Below are 18,706 nucleotides of genomic sequence, written 5' to 3'. Positions count from 1 at the left end.
AGGAAATTTGTCTTTGGTTTCAAAGAGAGTTAAAAGCTACACTATAAATTTAAAATTGAGTTTTCAAGGTGTTGGGGTTTTTTAACTCCTGCCTTTTTCAATAAGCTTGCAAAATGAGACAAGCTTCTTTGCCACCAATAAAAAAAAAAAAAAAACAAAACAAAACCACAAAACTCATTACTCCTTAGCAGCCATTGTACATCACAGAAACATTGTTTCTTAAAGGGCATCCCCCTTCCAATGAAGAATCGCAATGCTTTCTAGTAAAATGTCTAAATCTCACTCCTCATTACTTCAAGTTCCCCACCTCATGGCCAGCCTGACAGCCTTGGAGCCTGTGAGGAATGTAATGAGTATGCATTAATGTTATACACTTTCCACAGTTCTTGTTCTGGTGTGACCAGATTTATGTATGGAGCAGTCTGAATGTAATTCATCAGGATTATACACAGCATTGACTTCAACATTTCTGCAGGTAGCACCTCTCCAAACTCTCTTAGCCATGGCTGTATAAAGGAGCTGAGTAGTGGTGACACAATGTTCATTTGTTTTGGTGGCAAGACTCAATTAAAACAACATAACAGGGTCTAAGAAAATACTAATCTGTGAAAAAATGTGAAAGTGAGTTAAGTAAAACTTTCAAATATTCCCTTGTTCATGACGAGCTGTGTGGGCTGACAGCTTGTCCCAAGGGAGTGAGAGGTCTTAGAAAAAGCCCTGCTACAAAAGGACTGGCTGTTAAGGCAAATCCCCACCAGTCAGAGTCCTGAGGAGGGTGAAGTCCAGCTATTGATGCCCAAACAGAGAAGACATTGTGAAGGAAATATGGGGGATGAGAATGGCAGTGGAGGAAACAAAATAGGGACTGCCTCACACCCAGGGGAACAACAAACCTGTGAAAATAAGGAAGTGCTTTTTCACTAGACAGGTTTTTAAGGAAGAAGGATATATCCCATGACTTTCAAAATGCTACCTGAGCCATTAGTGATCTCCACTGCTTGAGGCTTGGGGGGAGACAAGAAGGCAGGGTATTAAATGTAAAATGGAAATACAAGGAGGATTCTTTTCAGGAATCAATTCAATTGCTGCTATCTTCAGAGGGGACAAAAAAAAATAAAATAAAAATAAGGTGACCTCAAGTACTGCTGACTTCCCATTTTCACACCAAGTTCTGCAATAGCCAGTACTGTTCCCAGAGCACCAGGCTCCTCAGGCCTTGTCACCAGAGCTCTCATTTCTCAGGGAAATGCAGTTCAATGTCACCTCTTTTTTTTCCCCCACACACAAGCTATAGCCATGAATGTAATGAAAACTGTTAGAAATAATCATTTTAGACAGTCCCAGTTGGGAGTAGGTGAGAGAGAAGAAGAAGAGCCATGTAAGGAAATTTGAGTGTCTGAAGCTGAGAGCAACTTCATAGAACTAGGATTGTTGAAGGGAAGCAAAACTTTCTTGTTGGTTTACACTGTCCAGAGCCATAAATTGATTATAATTGAAAATAATTATTATAATTTACAGTTAGAGTGTGCTTTTAATCAAATCATTTAGAGGTGATTTTACATATTTGTATTTCCCATATGTCACTACACCTCCCTATGTAGTTACTCCTGTAGCTGTTTCATGGCATATTGTACAGAAGTCCTGAAAGCCAAAATGCTATGCCCCAGGACACAGTCAGAGCAGCTAACAGGACCACAAAACCCCTTCTCCCAAGCCTCTGGTATCACCAAAATCACTAAGATATCTATACAGGTAATGCTGGTAAGCAATATTACTATAATGACTAAAGAAAACATTGAAGAAAAATTCAACACTAAAAAAGACATTTCCTTATTAATTACTCTAATGTAAGACTCTTGTTCAGCTGCCAAGTTCTAACACTTGAGCAGTGAGAAAACAAATTACAAGAGGCCTGCAGATGAAAGAATATGTCCTATCTGTGAGGTTCCCCAAAACTTTACTCTCCGAGAACTTTCTCACATGAAGTAAATCCACTAAGGGAGAGGAATATATTTGCAACATCCAGTCTTTACAGTGAATTGCCTAACATAAAGGTTGCTCCTACAAAGTAAGCAGAGTATTTAGCTGTGGAATCATAATTAAAAGGCATTTGTGCAGTTCTTTTAGTTCTCACAGGCAAGATGTGGCCAGCAAGACCCAGGACAGCCCATTAGCAGCCTGGTTTTCTCATGACATGAAATTTCTTGCATACCCCATGGCAGTTTCCACCAAGAGCAGTATTGCATTTGTTTAAATTTGCATTAAGAACAGAAATACTTTGTTTCTTAGAAGGCAAAATCCTCCCAGCAATTACTTTACTAGAAGAGCATCTCTGCTTTCATTTTAAAAAATAAAGGGAGTTGTCTCTGGTGTGTGTCAAGAGCTGCAGGGACTACACGGAGCTTGCGACATCAATCCACCAGAGAGGTCCAAGGCAGCTCCCAGGCTAAGACAATGCCAGCAGGGCACTCACAGGGAGGTGACAACAGAGCAGCCACATGGCCCTGCAGTATCTCAGACAGCCCTGCCCAAGCCTCTGGTGGTCTCCAAAGAGTCTGTCAGAAGGAATGTCGTGCCAACAAGCATTGTTCCTTACTTTTATCATATCCTACAGCTCCTGTCTGGGTTTGGTAATGCTGAAGTTAATCTCTGAGCAGAATTAAACAGAACAAAATATCAGGTTTAGCATCAGTAATGGCAAAGACAGCTGACCTCCAGGTGTCCCACCAAGCTGCACAGCCCTGAACACCTTGACACCCCTCTCATCCACAGAGCAGGCTTTTGCCTTGAGACACAAAGCCAGGAACGGGATGTACCATGCATTGTTTTAGCATATTCAAAGTTTCTTTTGGAAGGTCATCTCCTGTGTTGGCAATTCTGTGCTCAGGAACTGACAGCAACAAAAAACACACAGCCCAGCTGAAGTGATGGAACTGTGAAAATTACAAATTTGCAACACAGTGCTGCTTAGGAGCCGCAGCCACAGGCATTAACTACAAAACCTATGACAGATTATTTCTTGCAGAGGGACCATATATTTGTATCAAAAATGGGTGTGTGCTGCTTTTGAACAAATCACATGGAGAGAGCAGCATTTGTTTGCAAAGGCCTCACACACCAAACTGACATTATCTCCATAGAGCTACCTTAGCTGAGTACACAGCAAGTACCTTTGTTGATGCTGATACAAAGGAAACTACAATAACACAGAGAGAGTTGAGGAATCTCAGATTATTTCCCCAGCTCCCAGTTACTACTTGATTACTATTTACATCTCAAAATCCCAGAGAAAGAGCCAGGGATTTAAAACATATTATCAACATTATGGCAACATTTGTAGAACTTGGATGTAAGTAGAAAAGCGGTCACAGGGAAGACTTTGGAGGAATTATGTGAAACTTGGTCTGTGTGCACTGCTGGAATGCTTAGTGCTTCTCCAACAAAGTTCCAGTTTAGTTTTACAAGCATGGCAGCCTTTGCACATTAGCACGTTATGTGAAACACCACCCCACTCTCCCAAAATAGCAGCTCTAATGAGTTTCATGGTAGCTCTCCTGCTGATCAAACATGGGTTTATGAGCAGTACAAGGAATGGATAGGGTGCCTGAGCCTGTGCATCAGCCCAAGTGCAGGCACACTGCAGAATGGCTTCTGCCCACACAGGCACTGTGTGCTGGCTGATGAACAGGGAGACTCAAATACAGTCACACCACAGTTCATTAATAAGTTCAGATGAACTCAGACAACCTTTTGATACTGTTCAACAAAATCTTTCCAAAATGTAGTAGTCTGGATACAGCTTTTTAATGGAAAACATAGGCCAAGACTCAATGGTACACAGATGGCAAAGGTTAAGCCTCTGTCCTCCAGCGGACATACAGGAGATGGAAGGAAAGGGACAAAAAGAGAGAATGCTTTCCATGCTCTCACTTCTTCCACTAAATGCACACAAGCCCAGAAGCCAGCAGTAAGCCTGGGCTCCACCTGAGGGCATCATCTTGACACAAGGACACACATTAGGTTTATATGCAGTGCTCAACCCCTAAATGGGAATATTAATACTTATCTTCTGTTCTTTAAGGCTCCTGTAACAGGAGCTGGGCAAAGCAATATAGCTCATCAGAAGATACCAATCACTGGTACAACTGGAACTTTGAGAGCCTAAAGAGAAATTTCTCTGGCAAGGTGGAAGCATGAAAAACAATCAACATGCTGTAACCCCAGCTCCTAACATATCATCAGACCCATACTAGTCTTTTATTCAAAACATCACTGTTTTTCCAGTGACAAGAAACACACACACAACAAGAGAGAGAAGTGCAATGACAAAAAAGTCACCTTGGTCCATGACCAGGGTGAAGGCACATGGCCATAGCCTGTAACACAACTAAGAGAGATCCTGATAATTGTGACTACAGCTGAAATATCCCAAGCATACAGCTGTAAATCCAAGAGCCTTTATACCACAGAGTCCAACATACTGTCACCATAGAAGGAAAGAGTTTTTCACATATGACAATCATACAAGAAGTAGTTCCCCATCAAGATACCCAGGCAGTCTGCAAATCACTCCTGCCTACAGCTGCAGGGCCTTTGAACCAGCAGATTGCTGGCCTTGAGCTGAGAGGATTGATTATACAGCCTAAGTTGGATATGACTGGCAAGGGTTTAAACTAGGCAAACCTACCACAGTAGGACAAAGCAATATTGCCTATAATATGTAGTTTTTAAGCTCTCCCCACCATCCAAAGAAGCTCAGCAAGGTGACCAGCTGCATTCCCATCAAATTCCCCCTACAAGATCTATTTCCCAAGAGGCAGGAACTAGGTTGAGTTACTACAGTCATGTCCCAGTTCATAAGATCTTGCCCTCCTTTCTGGGAGCACATTTACCCTGGTATGCATTTGCTCAGTCTCTCACTATCACACATACAATTAAGTTCAGCTTCTAAAAGTCCTACCTGTAATTGGAGCCAGCTGCAACCTTTCTGACACATACTAATTGCCAGTAATGATTTAAGTGCAGTCAATTCACATGCTGCAATTGTTTTAAATAAAGGAATCTCTCGTACCTTTTCCCAGAGAAAAATCTGTTAATCTTTGCTGCTGACTTATCAAATCCTCCAGTCACCTGTTTGCCATCATTTTCATGAGCTGATAACGTGTTTATTAGAGCCATAATATGCAGGTGGAAGCATAAAGGTCCCATTTGGTGGAGCATGAATTCTGTCTCATACATCTGTATGGAAAAGCTTGGTTTCACCCTTCAGCTGTGCTTCAGAAAAGAATAAGCTCCAAAATAGTATCTTTTATTCTTTTCAAATTTAATATTAGTTCTTTTAAGCTAAGTACATATCTCAAAATACCATTTGGATGTGCATGACAGGTTGGTTTTTGTTAAGCTCTAGATATCAGCACTGCCTATGGTAAATCTATCTAGCCTTAGTTAATTTACATTTAATTGTATTCTCCTTTTAATTATTTTTCATATATAAAAGCAAGTTCTGCAAAATAATAAAATGCCATGTGGATTCTATAAGGCTGGTTTAAGAGTGCTTCCCACAAACTATTTTAGTTTCCTGCAGAAGACCTGACCTGAGATATTTCAGAAAACACACTTCTGGCAGAATGAACCCAGTGTATCTTCAGAAGTTTTGCTTTCATTTCCATAGTGCTTGGGGGTTATGGTTGGGATTTGGGGATTTTGAGGGGGTTAGATATTTTAGGAGTGGAAGTGTCTGATTGTTTTTTAAGGCATGCTAGGGAAATCACTACAGTCTGTGCAATGGGTTTATCAGTCTACTTTTTCCACCACTAAGTTACTCAGAGTGGACAACCAGATAGCAAATGGATGTTCTGCTGCAGCTGAGTTCACTGGCCCCTTGTCTGGCTTATGTGTGTATTGTAGTGAATACACTTATCTCCTGGGACAGCATATACTAAAACCCAGCTTTAAATGGGGTCTAACCCAGGTATCTGCCATTTCCAGAAAGACATTCATAACCCTTGCCTCATCTGTAAGATTCCACAGGAGAAAATAATGCATGGATCAGAATAGAAGTGAGGATGTTCTGCCAAATGTTTTTAACTATCTAAAAGAGCAGAAGAAACAAGTAAAAAAAGAAAATTATTCACCAGCCACTCAAGGAATCAAGACAGATTTTTTTCACATGAAAAAATAAGCCTGAATCAAAAGAGAAAATGTTGAAGGAAGGAAAAAAGTGCTGTAAACAAGAGGCAAAATGAAAATCTAAATGATGTTTGGGACAAACTTTCCAGGTACAAGAGGAATTTAATCAGAGCTAAGATTTCTTGAATTTGCTCTTGAAAATATAAAGTAGGGATCTAATTCTAGGACAGTATGTGGTTTACTATAAAACAAATCTAGCATATAATAATTTCCTTCCACAATTCCCATGACTTGTGGCACAGACCCAAACCCTCTTCCATGATTCATGTCCAAACCTCCCAGGAGAGATGTGATGGCCAGATTGTTAGTTTTAGTGTATGAGTAGTTTGGGTGAAATGACAAATGCTAGCACTCAGTCATGCTGTGGAGAAGCAATGATCACAGTTATGAGCAAAGGGCAGAGCTCCACTGGCAGTTTATTATTACACATGCATAAAAAAGTTGTGTTTTTTTAAGGTAAATAACATTTTCCTACCTAACTGGCCAGTCCTCAGGGACAATTTGTTAGTCATTCCACAGCATGAGCCAATTCCTCTTTTCCAGAGAGGAGAACAGAATGTCTCAGCAGATCCAGTAGTCTACCGGGCTGATGTTCCGAGGCGCCTTACAACTCCTAAAGTCTGTTCTATGCCCAGTAATCTCCTGAATCTGCATTTTACACAAACCCTGAGCCAGTGCTGACCATGCCCAGACTAACACCTCCTGGAATAGCCTTCCCTACAGCTGAAAACCTTGCCAGATTAAATAATGTACCAGTTTGCTGATGCAGCCTATTCCAGAACTCTTCCTAGCTTTAACGTTTCCAAATAGTCCCTAAATGTAAAATACAGTTAATCTATGCCTCTGATTCATAATTCATTCCAAATTTCATGTTTGTTGTTAATTACATCCTTTTTCTTCCTGTCTGCAGATTAATCACAGATCAATCCATCAAAACATGCAAAGAAACAAGTCCCAGCCTCATGGTCTTTGCTCACAACTCATTGCTCCTGATACAAGATTGATAATTTCTATTATATGTTATTTCCTCCTTGTCCTGACTACTTGGTTGAAATTCTTGAATTGAGGAGAATACTGACAAGTATCATATAATGTATGCATCTCTGACACAGCATTGAAGAAAAATAAAGAGGCATTTCTACTAAAATTTGTGAGCATTCCAGATTCACCGTTTTTTCTAAAAATACCTCTTAGATACCCCAATATTTGAAAATGAGAAAGAACTGGAGAATATAAAGAAAAGAAAATTAAGAAATAAACAGAAAAAAACCCTTGCAACCTTTGACTGTAAAAGCTATCATTGGAGAGATCATATTATGCAGTTAGTTCTATATAACCACCTCACCTAAAACTTGTGGCAGTTAGAGATAATTCAATAGAGGAAAGCAGAAAGGCAGAAGTCTGCCTGAATGGGCCAGCAACATCCTTTTTTTTTCTCTCAGAGCAGTTCCTACTTCATGTGTGGTGTTCCACATGCCCATTGGACCATGAGCCCTAAGTAGGAGCACTAAGCCAGTTATTCCTGTTTTTGAAGGGGAAGTGAGGGGAGAGACAGGAGGAGGCAAAAATGGTGGTGACTGCTGGAGAAGCAGAATTTGAAGATCAAGATTTCCCAACTGAGATTAGAAGAAAAGATGACTGAAAAATGAACTATGTCTCCTTGGATATTTTCCGACAATTCCCAAAATTTATCTAAACAGCACAGGCCTTATCAGATAGAGACACTGAGAGATGGATGTGAGCCAGCTGACAGCCATGTGAGCAAAGGAGGGCAAGGGACAGGCAACATGAAAGCTCAGGCTACTGCAGAGCAGGGAAAAGCATATGCTGCCATTTCCCAGGCTGCTCCTTGAGCATGGAGAAAGGAGAGGAATACCACAGAAACAAAGCAGGCCATGCCTGAACCCCTGGGTGATAAACATTTAAGGACAGGGTAGAAAATAATTGCTTAGAGCCATTAGAAACCCAGCAGTGCTGAGTTCAGCCTGGGCCAAGGCACTCCAGCCCAGTTTGCCAAACTTGGAAGTGGCTCCACATAAACCTAAGCAGCCTCTTACCTTCCTATCTGATGGGCTCTTAATGCAGTTCCTCCATCTCCCACGTGAGAACAGATGTAATGTTATGTTCTTACTTGCTATAGGATACCAGAGCTGTAATAGCAGTGTAAAGGCTAGAAAGAAATCAGGACAAGAACCTAGGATTAAAGAAAAATGTATTAATTGTCATTAATTAAAAAAAAAAAACCAAAACAGAGTTGCTAGTTACTGTATTTACCATGTGAACTTCCCTTGAAAACAAACAACTTCTAATCCCCTGAGGACTTTTCCAACAGTCACTGAAGATATCTAATGAGGCAATATTTAAGGGATCTAATTATAAGAAAAAATAAACCTTGATAACCATCTCATCCCATGTACAGCTCAAATATGACTCAGAGTTTGTTTTAATAATCCTCTCAGGTTAACACAGCACAGTCCAAGCTCTACACTGTAGCAATGCAGCTACTGAGATATCATGAAGAAGAGCTAGGAAGTCACCCACAACAGGATGCCTGACCAAACAGAGGTGAAAGAGCAGAGATGTGCTATGGAGGGCTGCAAATAGCAGCCTTGAGAAAGCAGGGCTTTGCATTGCAAACTCATATCATTATATCAATTTTGGCCACTTTGCTCTGATCACCTGTGTCAACAAGGCATTTCCTCTGTTCTGTACCTTGAGCCACATTGCTGCACCTGCCCTTGAGGGAGGAGTTATTGGATTAACCCAGCTTCCTCTTATCTGTGTTTACTCACCAAAATTACTCTGCAGAGAAAACTCCCTGAATCGTCCCAGAGCTGCAGTTTCACTCATATGCAAAAACTCAGATGTAGCATTAAACATGCAGGGCTTAAAAAAAAAAAAAAAAAAAAAATTAGAAAAAAAAAAAGTTACCTCACTGTGAGTAACCACCACAAGCCAAGCTGGGTGAAGTCACTGGGGATTTTTCTTTCCAGCACGCCCACGCCACCGCTGGGACTCTTTCAGAGGGACAGACACCTGCAGTGCTGCTGGGCAAAGTCAAACCTTTTTCCCCCACTTTCCCTGAACCAGGGGAGAAGAAAGTGGGTAACCACCAGAACAGACAAGGAAACAGGTTCAGACATGTTACTTTTGCTGCTTGTGTTGGGCCAATAGCAAAAAGAAAAAGAAAGAAAAAGAAAAAAAAAGAAAAAAAAAAACCGTGGAGTCATAAGGAATTCTGCTTGCTAACACTAGTATTGGCTTTGCTCCAAACCCATGACCCTTACAACATGTCGCTTTAGGAGTGCTGGGCAAGCTGCTAGAGTCACTGAAGCAAGAGAGAGAAATCCCCAGATTTCCTACTGTGTGTAGTTCTGCATAGTGTGAGCTAACCATAACCCCCCCGAGATACCTTTTGGTTTTAGTCTCAAAATGGCCCCAAAAAAGATACACACACACACACACGCAAAAAAAAAAAAAAAATTAAAAAAAAAAAAAAATGAACTGCACATTTATCTTTAAAGCAAGTAAATTCCAATAACCAAAGACAACAGACTTCAGTAAAACTTTGTCACTTAAAGCAGCCTTCCAATCCTGACCTGGGAATAAAATCTCGGAGCTGTGTGCCCAGTTGCTGAGATGGAGAAAGATACAGCTCCTAATGAGTCTTCCCACTGAACAATCGGCCTCTTCAAGGTGAGCAGAGATTTCAACTGAAGGATAAACAGGAAACTGTTAATGACAACCTTAAAAGGTTAGATAAGGAAACAGGTTCCAAAGTACCTTATATTTATCTACTTGGCTTTCACCTGCAGATACTTGTCACCACTTACTGCCTCCTCTGCAGGCCAATAATGACCCACCATACTGCTTACAGAAGACTTCACAGTAGGTCATTTGTGTGAAAGAACTGTAAACTCATATCTATTTGGGAAAAATTGAAAATATTCTCCTTAAAGGCAAAGAAAACAGGCTACTTCTCTCACCTGTAAATGGTAATTTGCGTCTACTGAGACCATTCTAATAATATAAGCCTGTATTTAGTCAAAACCAGTGACTTGCATCTTAAACCCAGGAACCCCAAAACTACTCCTTCAACACAGCTGCTGAACCTTTAACATACTGTTTTCTAAGGAACTGCATTTTTTCTCAGCATCCTGAAGCTCAGGAAGCTCTCCTCACAACATCAGGGCCAATTCAAAATTCAATGAAGACAAAACATACCGATGTGACTGATGTAAGTTAAAGTTGGATCTTGCTGCATTCTAAGCCCTTGTGCCACTTCTGCAGACAGACAAATAAATCCTGGTCAAAACCAGCCTATACCCACAACTATGCAAAACTGCAGTTTCAAAGAAATATGCCACCATTTTGCAAAAGTGAGGAGAGAAGGATATCGGCACACTGAAATATTTTCTTAGCCTATCTTTCTAAGTACTTATAGCAGTGCTTCTGAAGTCCCCTTCTTCTGTCAAGTGGAAAATTTCTGAGATTCCAGAGGCCCACATGTGACTCGGCTAGAAAAATGCAAGGCCCAACCTTTTAGCACACAGGCCACCCACATGAACAGATCACTCACAGGACCTGGGATAAGAAGTCTGAACTCTCAAATAAATCAAGAGTTTGACCTTGGGCGGGTTTAGCAGAGCTTAGAATCAAATCTAGGGAGTCAAACACACATGAGTACCGTGGCCCTTTGCTGCTACAGCTTCCTGATAGGAAAGACAATGATCAATGTTGAAGAATAACTCAGTTAACAGGAATGTAGAGTGCTGACAGAGGTGTATTGGAATACTAGACATTTTAAGCTATAGGGGAGAAGAGATGGGAAAACACAATTTCTCACCAGAGGAAGGAAAATTAGGACATAAATTAAAAAGAGTAATTGACAAAGAGCATTCTCAAATATAACCTGCTAAACTGAGAGGACCTCCATACATAGAATGTATCTAAGGTGTTGTGATGACTTGGTACCACATTATCTTCTGGTCATTTGTGAGTTTACATAGCTGTAAGACAATAATTTTCCCCAATAAAATCATTCAGCAAGCAGGTTTCTAGTGATTCACTCGACTTCTAAAATAAACACTATCACAGCTGATTATAAGCACTTACCCGTGCTGTAACTGCTGTCATGTTCAGATACACAGGAGTATAACACCACCTTCAATAACAACACCAGAAAAATGACATTCATTTTCTAAGTCAAGCAAGGTCTTACTTTCAGCTTGAGGGCATTCAGCTGTCTGCCTGTAATGTGGGAACTTTTCAATGTCATCTCCAGGCAAGCCCAATGCTCAGGAAAAGTTCTACAAATCAAAGCACAGACCATATGATTTTGATGACAACCCGCTCACCCAAAGAGAAAAGTGCAGGATGCATGCAGTCCCTTGCCTCTCCCCAGCCAAACCAATACCTTTATTTCCCCCTGCAATGGTTTATATACTGAAAGGAAAAATAACAATAGCTATTAACCATCTGCTTCTCACCCCATTACAGCTAAAATGTGGTCAACTGAATAATTTACTTCTTTTTGCCCTGCCTGGGAGATAAGACTGGTGGGAAGGAAAGTTATATTCCCAGCTCCTAGCACAGGAACAAATAAGGGACCTACAGCAAATGAGAGAGAGATGAGAGAGAGAGATAAGGAGGTCCTTATTTTCTGGTAGAGATGGAAGTGGGGATACAGAAGCCAAGCACAGAAGGCAAACCTGCAACCAGCAGGAATGTTTGAAGAAGCAGTAGATGGGAGAGTAGCCAGGAGAGAGACCCCAGGTGAAAATCACGGTGCAGGGAGGTCTCAGTGCCATATTCAGGGCTGCAGAGTACACACCACAGGGCTGCAGAAAATTACCAGATTTTTGATATAATCACAGTTTTCTGAAACTAGTTAACAGGGTCCCCTGACAACCTAAGAAGTTTTTTATGAGACAGATTTGGTGGAGTGAGGTGAAATAAATTCACGAGAGATGCTGGACTTCCTCATGAGTCATGAGGAGCACTGGAGAGGCAAAAAGAGATGGGGTAGGCAAAGGTATAAGCTTTGTCACACCTGGGGACAGCCAAGGAGCACAGTGTTGGTCTGCACGTACACTGAGGGCTGGTGCTTGCTGATAAAGAGGCAGCATTTTCACCTCAGGGTAGCCAACATGCACATCAGGTAAAGTAACAGTGACAATGAGGCACTACAAGTTTTACCATGAGGTGACTTGCCAAGATGAGTATTGTACCCTGCCTGGGGTTGACCTGAGGGAGTTTACCTCTTGGCAAAACTAATGTGTGTTGCCTTTGCTGAGATTTCTTATTCAGACAGTTGACATGTACCTTTGTTACCCTGAGGAAAAACCACTCAGGTTTTTCTGACAGTGAAAATATGATGATTCACATCTTGGTGCTCTGTTCAAGAAACTGAAACCATTTTGCATTTGGTCTGGGTGTCATTAGTAATTTTTCTTCACTTACTTTCACTTAAAAGCATATAATTTGACCAATACCCAGATGCATATGCTCACCACACAGGCTTCTGCAGATTTTGCAAAGAATATTTTTCATATACTGCAGGCGTAATTTACTTTTCATATCTGCACAGTGCCATGTTTCACCATGTCATCTTCTTGCAAACAGTTAGGAGGAAATTAACACAACACAAATTAAATTTTTAACCAAAATCACTCTGGAGCAATAACCCATCTTCTTTTAATTAAAATAAACCTTATTGTTCAGCATTTAAAAAAAAGAATTAAAAGTTAACATCCAGGTGAAAACCCCTTCATGCATATATAACTCATTATTCTGATCATGTGCCAGTATCACAACACACAATAAATACGTATTACACCTTCCACAAGCCTTAATTATTGAGAAAAAAGCTAAATTCTTGCATGAGTATTATTAAAACATTACCAGAAGCTTCCACACTAAACTCACTGGGGATCAGTTTCATACCCTTGCATCCCTCAGCACATATGTTGGGCAATAACTGTAAGCAATTTAGGGTAGGGATGGCCCTTCCTTGATTAGGAAGTGGTCAGTGCTGTATATAACTTCACTCCTACTTCACTGTAAACAATAACCAGTGACAATTAATAGCAGTCTTAATGGTTTATAAATCCTTTATAAAGGATTTTAGAGAGAGGTCTTTTAATTAATCTTGGCCTCTCTATAGAAATATAGCATAGGAATTGGACTGCTTTTAATATGCCTCCTTCAATCAAGTGAGGTAGAGCAGGCTGCTCATGTTTTCTCTGACCCCCTTCCACAGTCTCCAGCCCCAGTAAAATGACTTTTCCCACTCTATGGTGCCATGAGCAGCCAGCATCCACAACTGGTGAATGCTCTCCCATTACAAAACTCTACAAGGCTGTGCATCTGCACACAGCAGTCAGAAACACGTGGTGTGCCTGCATTAAGCATTTTGTACTCAGTGGTAGATAAGCCCTCAGCTGCTGCCCCTGGCATTTCCCACCAGGATAAAAGAACACATCTGCAGGCACATCCTGGCCAAGATGTGACGTCTCACATCTGCCCTGCACAACCATTTCGGGTGCCTCTGCCCTTTGCATGATCACATCAGAGCTTCAAGAATGTGGGAGACCTGTGCAGCTACATCAGTCTCCAGGAAGCTGGGTTAAATATCAGGCAGGAGTTGAGCAGGCACACATGAACATCTTTGGGCTCAGATACTCCTCTCAACCCTCCTAAAAGACTAAAGCTTCCCAGGCTCCCAGCTACACGAACACTGGATAGCTGTGTAGAAATAGTTTTGTAGTCACAACTGCAGTGATAACAAACACACAAGCATAAAAAACACCTTCTTATCCATCTCCTAGAGCACTTCAAAGGTCAGAAGTGTTTTTCAACCTGATTAATTTGTTTTCGCTATAGGACAAATTTATGGATTACGTAGTTGCTCTGAGATGGAATATGCAAAAACAGTATTAGCAACCAATGCATTATATGATTGAGTTTCTTCTATTTCAGAGGTTTGGATCATGCTTCCAACCTTTATTGTACTGATAGAAAGGTTAAAACATTAGTATCCTAGTGAAAGCCGAGATCCTCATTGCCATTACCTTCATTCAGGAGCTAGGAAAATGTCAAATATTACAAGAATCAAAGTGCAAATCACAAGGGAAAACAATCAAGAATCCAAAGGAAGACCAAATCTGCCATGCCACACCAGGCCAATCACTCATGTCCAGCATCCCACTCCTAGCAGAAGCGTTTAATCACTGCCTCAGATTTCAAGAAAGACAATAACCCCATAATGCACCTGACCAATTACAAAATGCTGTATATGGATAAGGGAAAATCCTTCCTGATCCCTACAGAGACCAGCCAATGTGCTCAAATATGAGATTTAATTAAGCCTGTATTATTACTTCAAATGTTACAACCGTTCATAACGTTTTCTAGGCCCTTTTCAATCCAGCATGGCATTCACATTTCCAGCCTCCTGTGGCTCAGAAGTCCACCAGCTCAACCTCATGCTGTGAGGCACCTTCTGTGGATGAATAAAATTTACTGACCCTTTTGCCTCATTTTCTTAATACAACACCATGCCAGGCAGAAATCCATATTTTTTTGATGATGTTGCCCACCTCAGGCAGACACCTCCAAGTGCACATGGATGTTGGCTGGGTGATAGAATAGGGATGTTGAGAGAAGGAAAGGAAATCATTGAGAGGGTGCACCAGGATTAGCAGCACAATGCCTTCTCAAGCTTGCCTAGACACCCTCAGTTTGCCTGCATGTGCAAAATTAGAATTATATCTATAATGGTGAAATTATTAACAAAAAAGTGTAATTAATTATATTATTGCTACTTTGGCCTCCCATCTAGAACATCCTCTGCTTTCTGCCTCTGCAATCCCACAAAAATTTACTTTAAACGTGTTGAAAGCAGCAGATAAGAGAGAAACAAAACCTCAGGTCCAACTATAAAGAGAAAAGGAAGGAAGGAAGAGGGAAGGCAACAAGTTAATAATTGTTCAGAATCTGAAGTCTACAGTAAAGAGGGAAATAGTTTTGTTCTGTTAAACAAACACCTTAGTAATGACAGGGTCTCCTGCCCATTTCCCACAATCCTTGGGATAATTTTAAAAAAAATGATCTGTAGGTTCAGCCTGTGCCTTACATAAAGTAGATTCTGAAGAAAATTACTTGGATGGGGAAGGAAAAAGGGGAACTGACAGGGAATCCAATTCAGAGAAGAAAATGTGTTTTTGGAAATTCTCCTCCCTGAAATTACAGAGTGCCTCATTTTGGAAACTCCAGAGCAATACTTCAGCAGTCCTGGAGCAGAGTGGGACCCCTGGCAGTGCCAGCTGACAATCTGCCCCAGCTGTGGCTGCAGAGCCAGCGAGGCCAGGAGCCCATCGGGGCTGGGGCTGGCTGCTGCAGCCACTTCTGAACTGGAAACAGCTTTCTGCAGGGGAAACAGAAACCTCCAATGGAAGTTTTTGCTTTTTGAAGGAATTAGGTGCCTTCCTGTAATTCTGTATGACTGCAAAGCAGCTTATCAATGAATCAGAGTGAGCTCAGCCGAAGTCCCCCAGCAGCAGAGCACTTGCCCAATGTGCAGGAGCTGAGGGAGGTGGGCTTGTCCAGCTTGAAGAGATGGCTTTAGAAAAACAGCAGCCCCCAGTGCTTGTGAGGATAATCAGCAAGGAGACAGAGGCACATTCTTCACAGTGGCACATAGTGAGAGGGCAGCAAGCGTCAGTTGCAAGCAGGGTTCAGAATTTGAGGAAAATATTTTTTCACAATAAAAGCCTTTGAAATCAGGAAAACAGGGGAACAGGGCGTCCAAAGACGTTATGCAATATTCATTCCTGGGGTTTTCAATACCTGTCTGGATAAAGCCTTGAGCAACCTGGTCTGATCTTTTAGCTGACCCCATTTTTAGTAAAAGGTTTCACATCAGGCTTTCTAAGGTCCCTTCTACCCTGAATGATCTTATGATCGTTAAAATTCTCTGCCTGCTCCACCATACACAGGTTTAAGAACTGACCCATTTGGAGCAGATGAACTCATTCAGATACAAACCACACCATCCCCTTGCATCTCCTTTAAATTGTGTTAGAAATCATTCAGCTTATCATCATCACCAGTGCCCATCTATTTGCAGTTTGTGTGACTGGAGAGCTCATCAAGTAATTCTGTTATCTGACACTTGTTTATAAACCTTTCTACAGCATTTACAGATGCTGTGCAAACAGTGCACTAACGATAATGAATCAAGGCTCCTGCAACCTCCAGACCACACCCTGCAGCCACCGATTCCCTGCAAGGCTTGGAGAGGCTCAATCCCATCCCTTCATCTGTTTTGGTTCTGTGTCTTTATGAATTGTATAACTGTGATGCTGAGGTGCCTGTTTGCCCTCCAGCACGGTATTATTAAGCTTTATTATCATTACCTATATAAAAGTTTTGACAAGTAAGCAGACAAAATGCAGCAACCCCTTTTAGGTAGTAATGCTTTTTTTTCCTGTTAATGTCACACTTGTGAAATCTGTCGATATCTAACAAGCATATGGTATCTAATGAGAGACTTTGACAAGCTCTCAGAAGTCTTGAGATCAGCCTCTGAAATGTGAGGACATTCAGCACACAACAATAAATGCACTGGTCCTTATGGGTCCTGAGGTCATTAAAGCCCAACACAAAGTGTATGAAGTCACTGCAAAGATTCTAATAAAACTTTACAGGCTTTGGCACAAGCAAACAGAGCAGCAATAGCAGATTGCTATGATTTTTGAGAACTCTGTGATTTTCCCTTGTTTGGCAAAGGAAAATGTTAAGAATAGGAATCCAGGGAACAACAAAAGTATAGGCTTCAAACTTTTCACTGTCCTATAACACAGTAACATCACACTCTTCAAAGTACTCATCTCTGCAACACCTCTGCAAGGTAAATACAGCACCTCTGTTTTACAGATTCAGAAGTGAGGCACTGGAAAAATAAGTGGTATGTTGAAAACCACACAATGAACAGAGAACTGAATTCAGGTCTCCCAAATCCCAGGTCATTATCTAGACCTGGTAACACGGCTAACATATTTTCTTACAGAAATTAAAGTGTTTTCATCCCCAGACCAGATCTGCAAAGATTTTCTGAAACACTTAATCTTCTCTCAGCTTACCAAGATTTCCATTTTTCAAAATTTAGACAAACATTTGACTGAAATGTAACACAGTAAGTGTTACAAAGTAGATCAGTTATGAATACTGTGAAGTGGATTACCTTGGAAGATTTTAATTGCATGTGCCTTCCCTACCTTTTTATTTCTATTTTTGTACAAGAATAAACCATTGGTGGTTGAAAAGATGTAAAGACTGGGGTCGTGGTGTCTAGAAACTACAAGATTAGACAAGTAAAATCTACCACAACACCTGCTGCTCTTCTAGATGCCCCACACACAGCACTTTTAGCAAGAATTACTGAGTCAAGAGATACCTAATTAGCACTTAGTCTGCATCTGACCTTCTGCATCTGACCCAGGTGCAGAAATGAATATGATAGCTGAAGTTTCAGTTTTCTAGCTTTCTGTTTTTGATGAAAAAACTGTTCTGTCAAGCAAGAGTTTAGTGGAAGTTTGGTTGGTTGGTTTTTTTTTGAGCAGTCCCATTGCCAAGTACTCTCAAGGCCCATTAATTCACCCAGTAAGGGCATTTAGTGTCTCTAAGTGCTCAATACTTTTGTACTTGACCCTCTGGGATCAACATAACATGATACTCAGAGGCAGAAAAGTAGTTCCAAGCAGCCAGAACCTAAAAGTGTTGATGCACATTCACTGGCAGATTTAACTGGGATGGATGAAGCATTCACCATTGCTAGCTGCTGCCTCCATCCCTCTTTTGGAAGCTACCAACACAGGGAGGCTCTAGCAGAGTATCCCATCCTGAGTCAGCAGGGTTCACAGCCTGAAGGAGCTCACAGGAGGACAGCAGGCTCCCAGCTCCCTGGCCAGGGTGCAGGCACTCCTCACATCCCACTGGCCATGGCAGGGCACAGGGTGGGGAGGGCAGGGGGCTGGGAGCCGTTTCTGCTTCAGCTGCCTCTGACTGAACTCTCACCAACATGAGTCAACACCCAAAGCCGGTTAGCGGGCTGCAGCACACAGCTCTGCTGGTTTATAAAAAGGAATGGCCCTATAAAAATAGTTAGGGCTCAAACCTTCAGCATGCACATCTGCTCTTTGAGACAGACTCTAAGGTCACTTTGAATCACAAAATTAAATACATGGCTAGTGAAATCCAAGAAAAATTACTGCCTTTCCCCTTGAGTCTGAACTTTTATCTGCTCATCTGAACATTTTGCAAAAAACAACAGAAAACCTATTACAAAGATTGCTGGTGCATGAAATGATTGAGAAATATTTGCAGTTTGAAAGCAGTTTCACTTCCTGCCTGATACCACAATGAAGCTTTTTAATAAAGTTAACATCGCTGTTATTTGTTTTACATCTATGTCCTTACTTTGTCTGTTTTATATTTCTTGAATACTTATGTTAAA

At 41.2% G+C, this 18,706-nt stretch overlaps 1 protein-coding gene across 3 annotated transcripts in view; it reads right to left on the bottom strand.

The window, feature by feature from the left end:
- The window catches only part of LOC306813077 (uncharacterized protein), a 211,985-nt gene that overhangs the window by 81,039 nt on the left and 112,240 nt on the right, over nt 1-18,706 (bottom strand). For all 3 annotated transcript variants that reach the window (XM_079328117.1, XM_079328119.1, XM_079328118.1), the window contains exons 5-7: nt 9,789-9,902; nt 8,982-9,075; nt 8,247-8,383 (exon numbers count right to left, since the gene is read on the bottom strand). In XM_079328117.1, coding sequence (XP_079184243.1) covers nt 8,247-8,383; nt 8,982-9,075; nt 9,789-9,902 — 345 coding nt within the window. The remainder of the gene's footprint in view (nt 1-8,246; nt 8,384-8,981; nt 9,076-9,788; nt 9,903-18,706) is intronic.

This window comes from Erithacus rubecula, assembly GCF_903797595.1.
Source record: "Erithacus rubecula genome assembly, chromosome: 2".
NCBI classification, from domain to species: domain Eukaryota; kingdom Metazoa; phylum Chordata; class Aves; order Passeriformes; family Muscicapidae; genus Erithacus; species Erithacus rubecula.
This window is presented reverse-complemented; position numbering and strand designations above follow the sequence as displayed.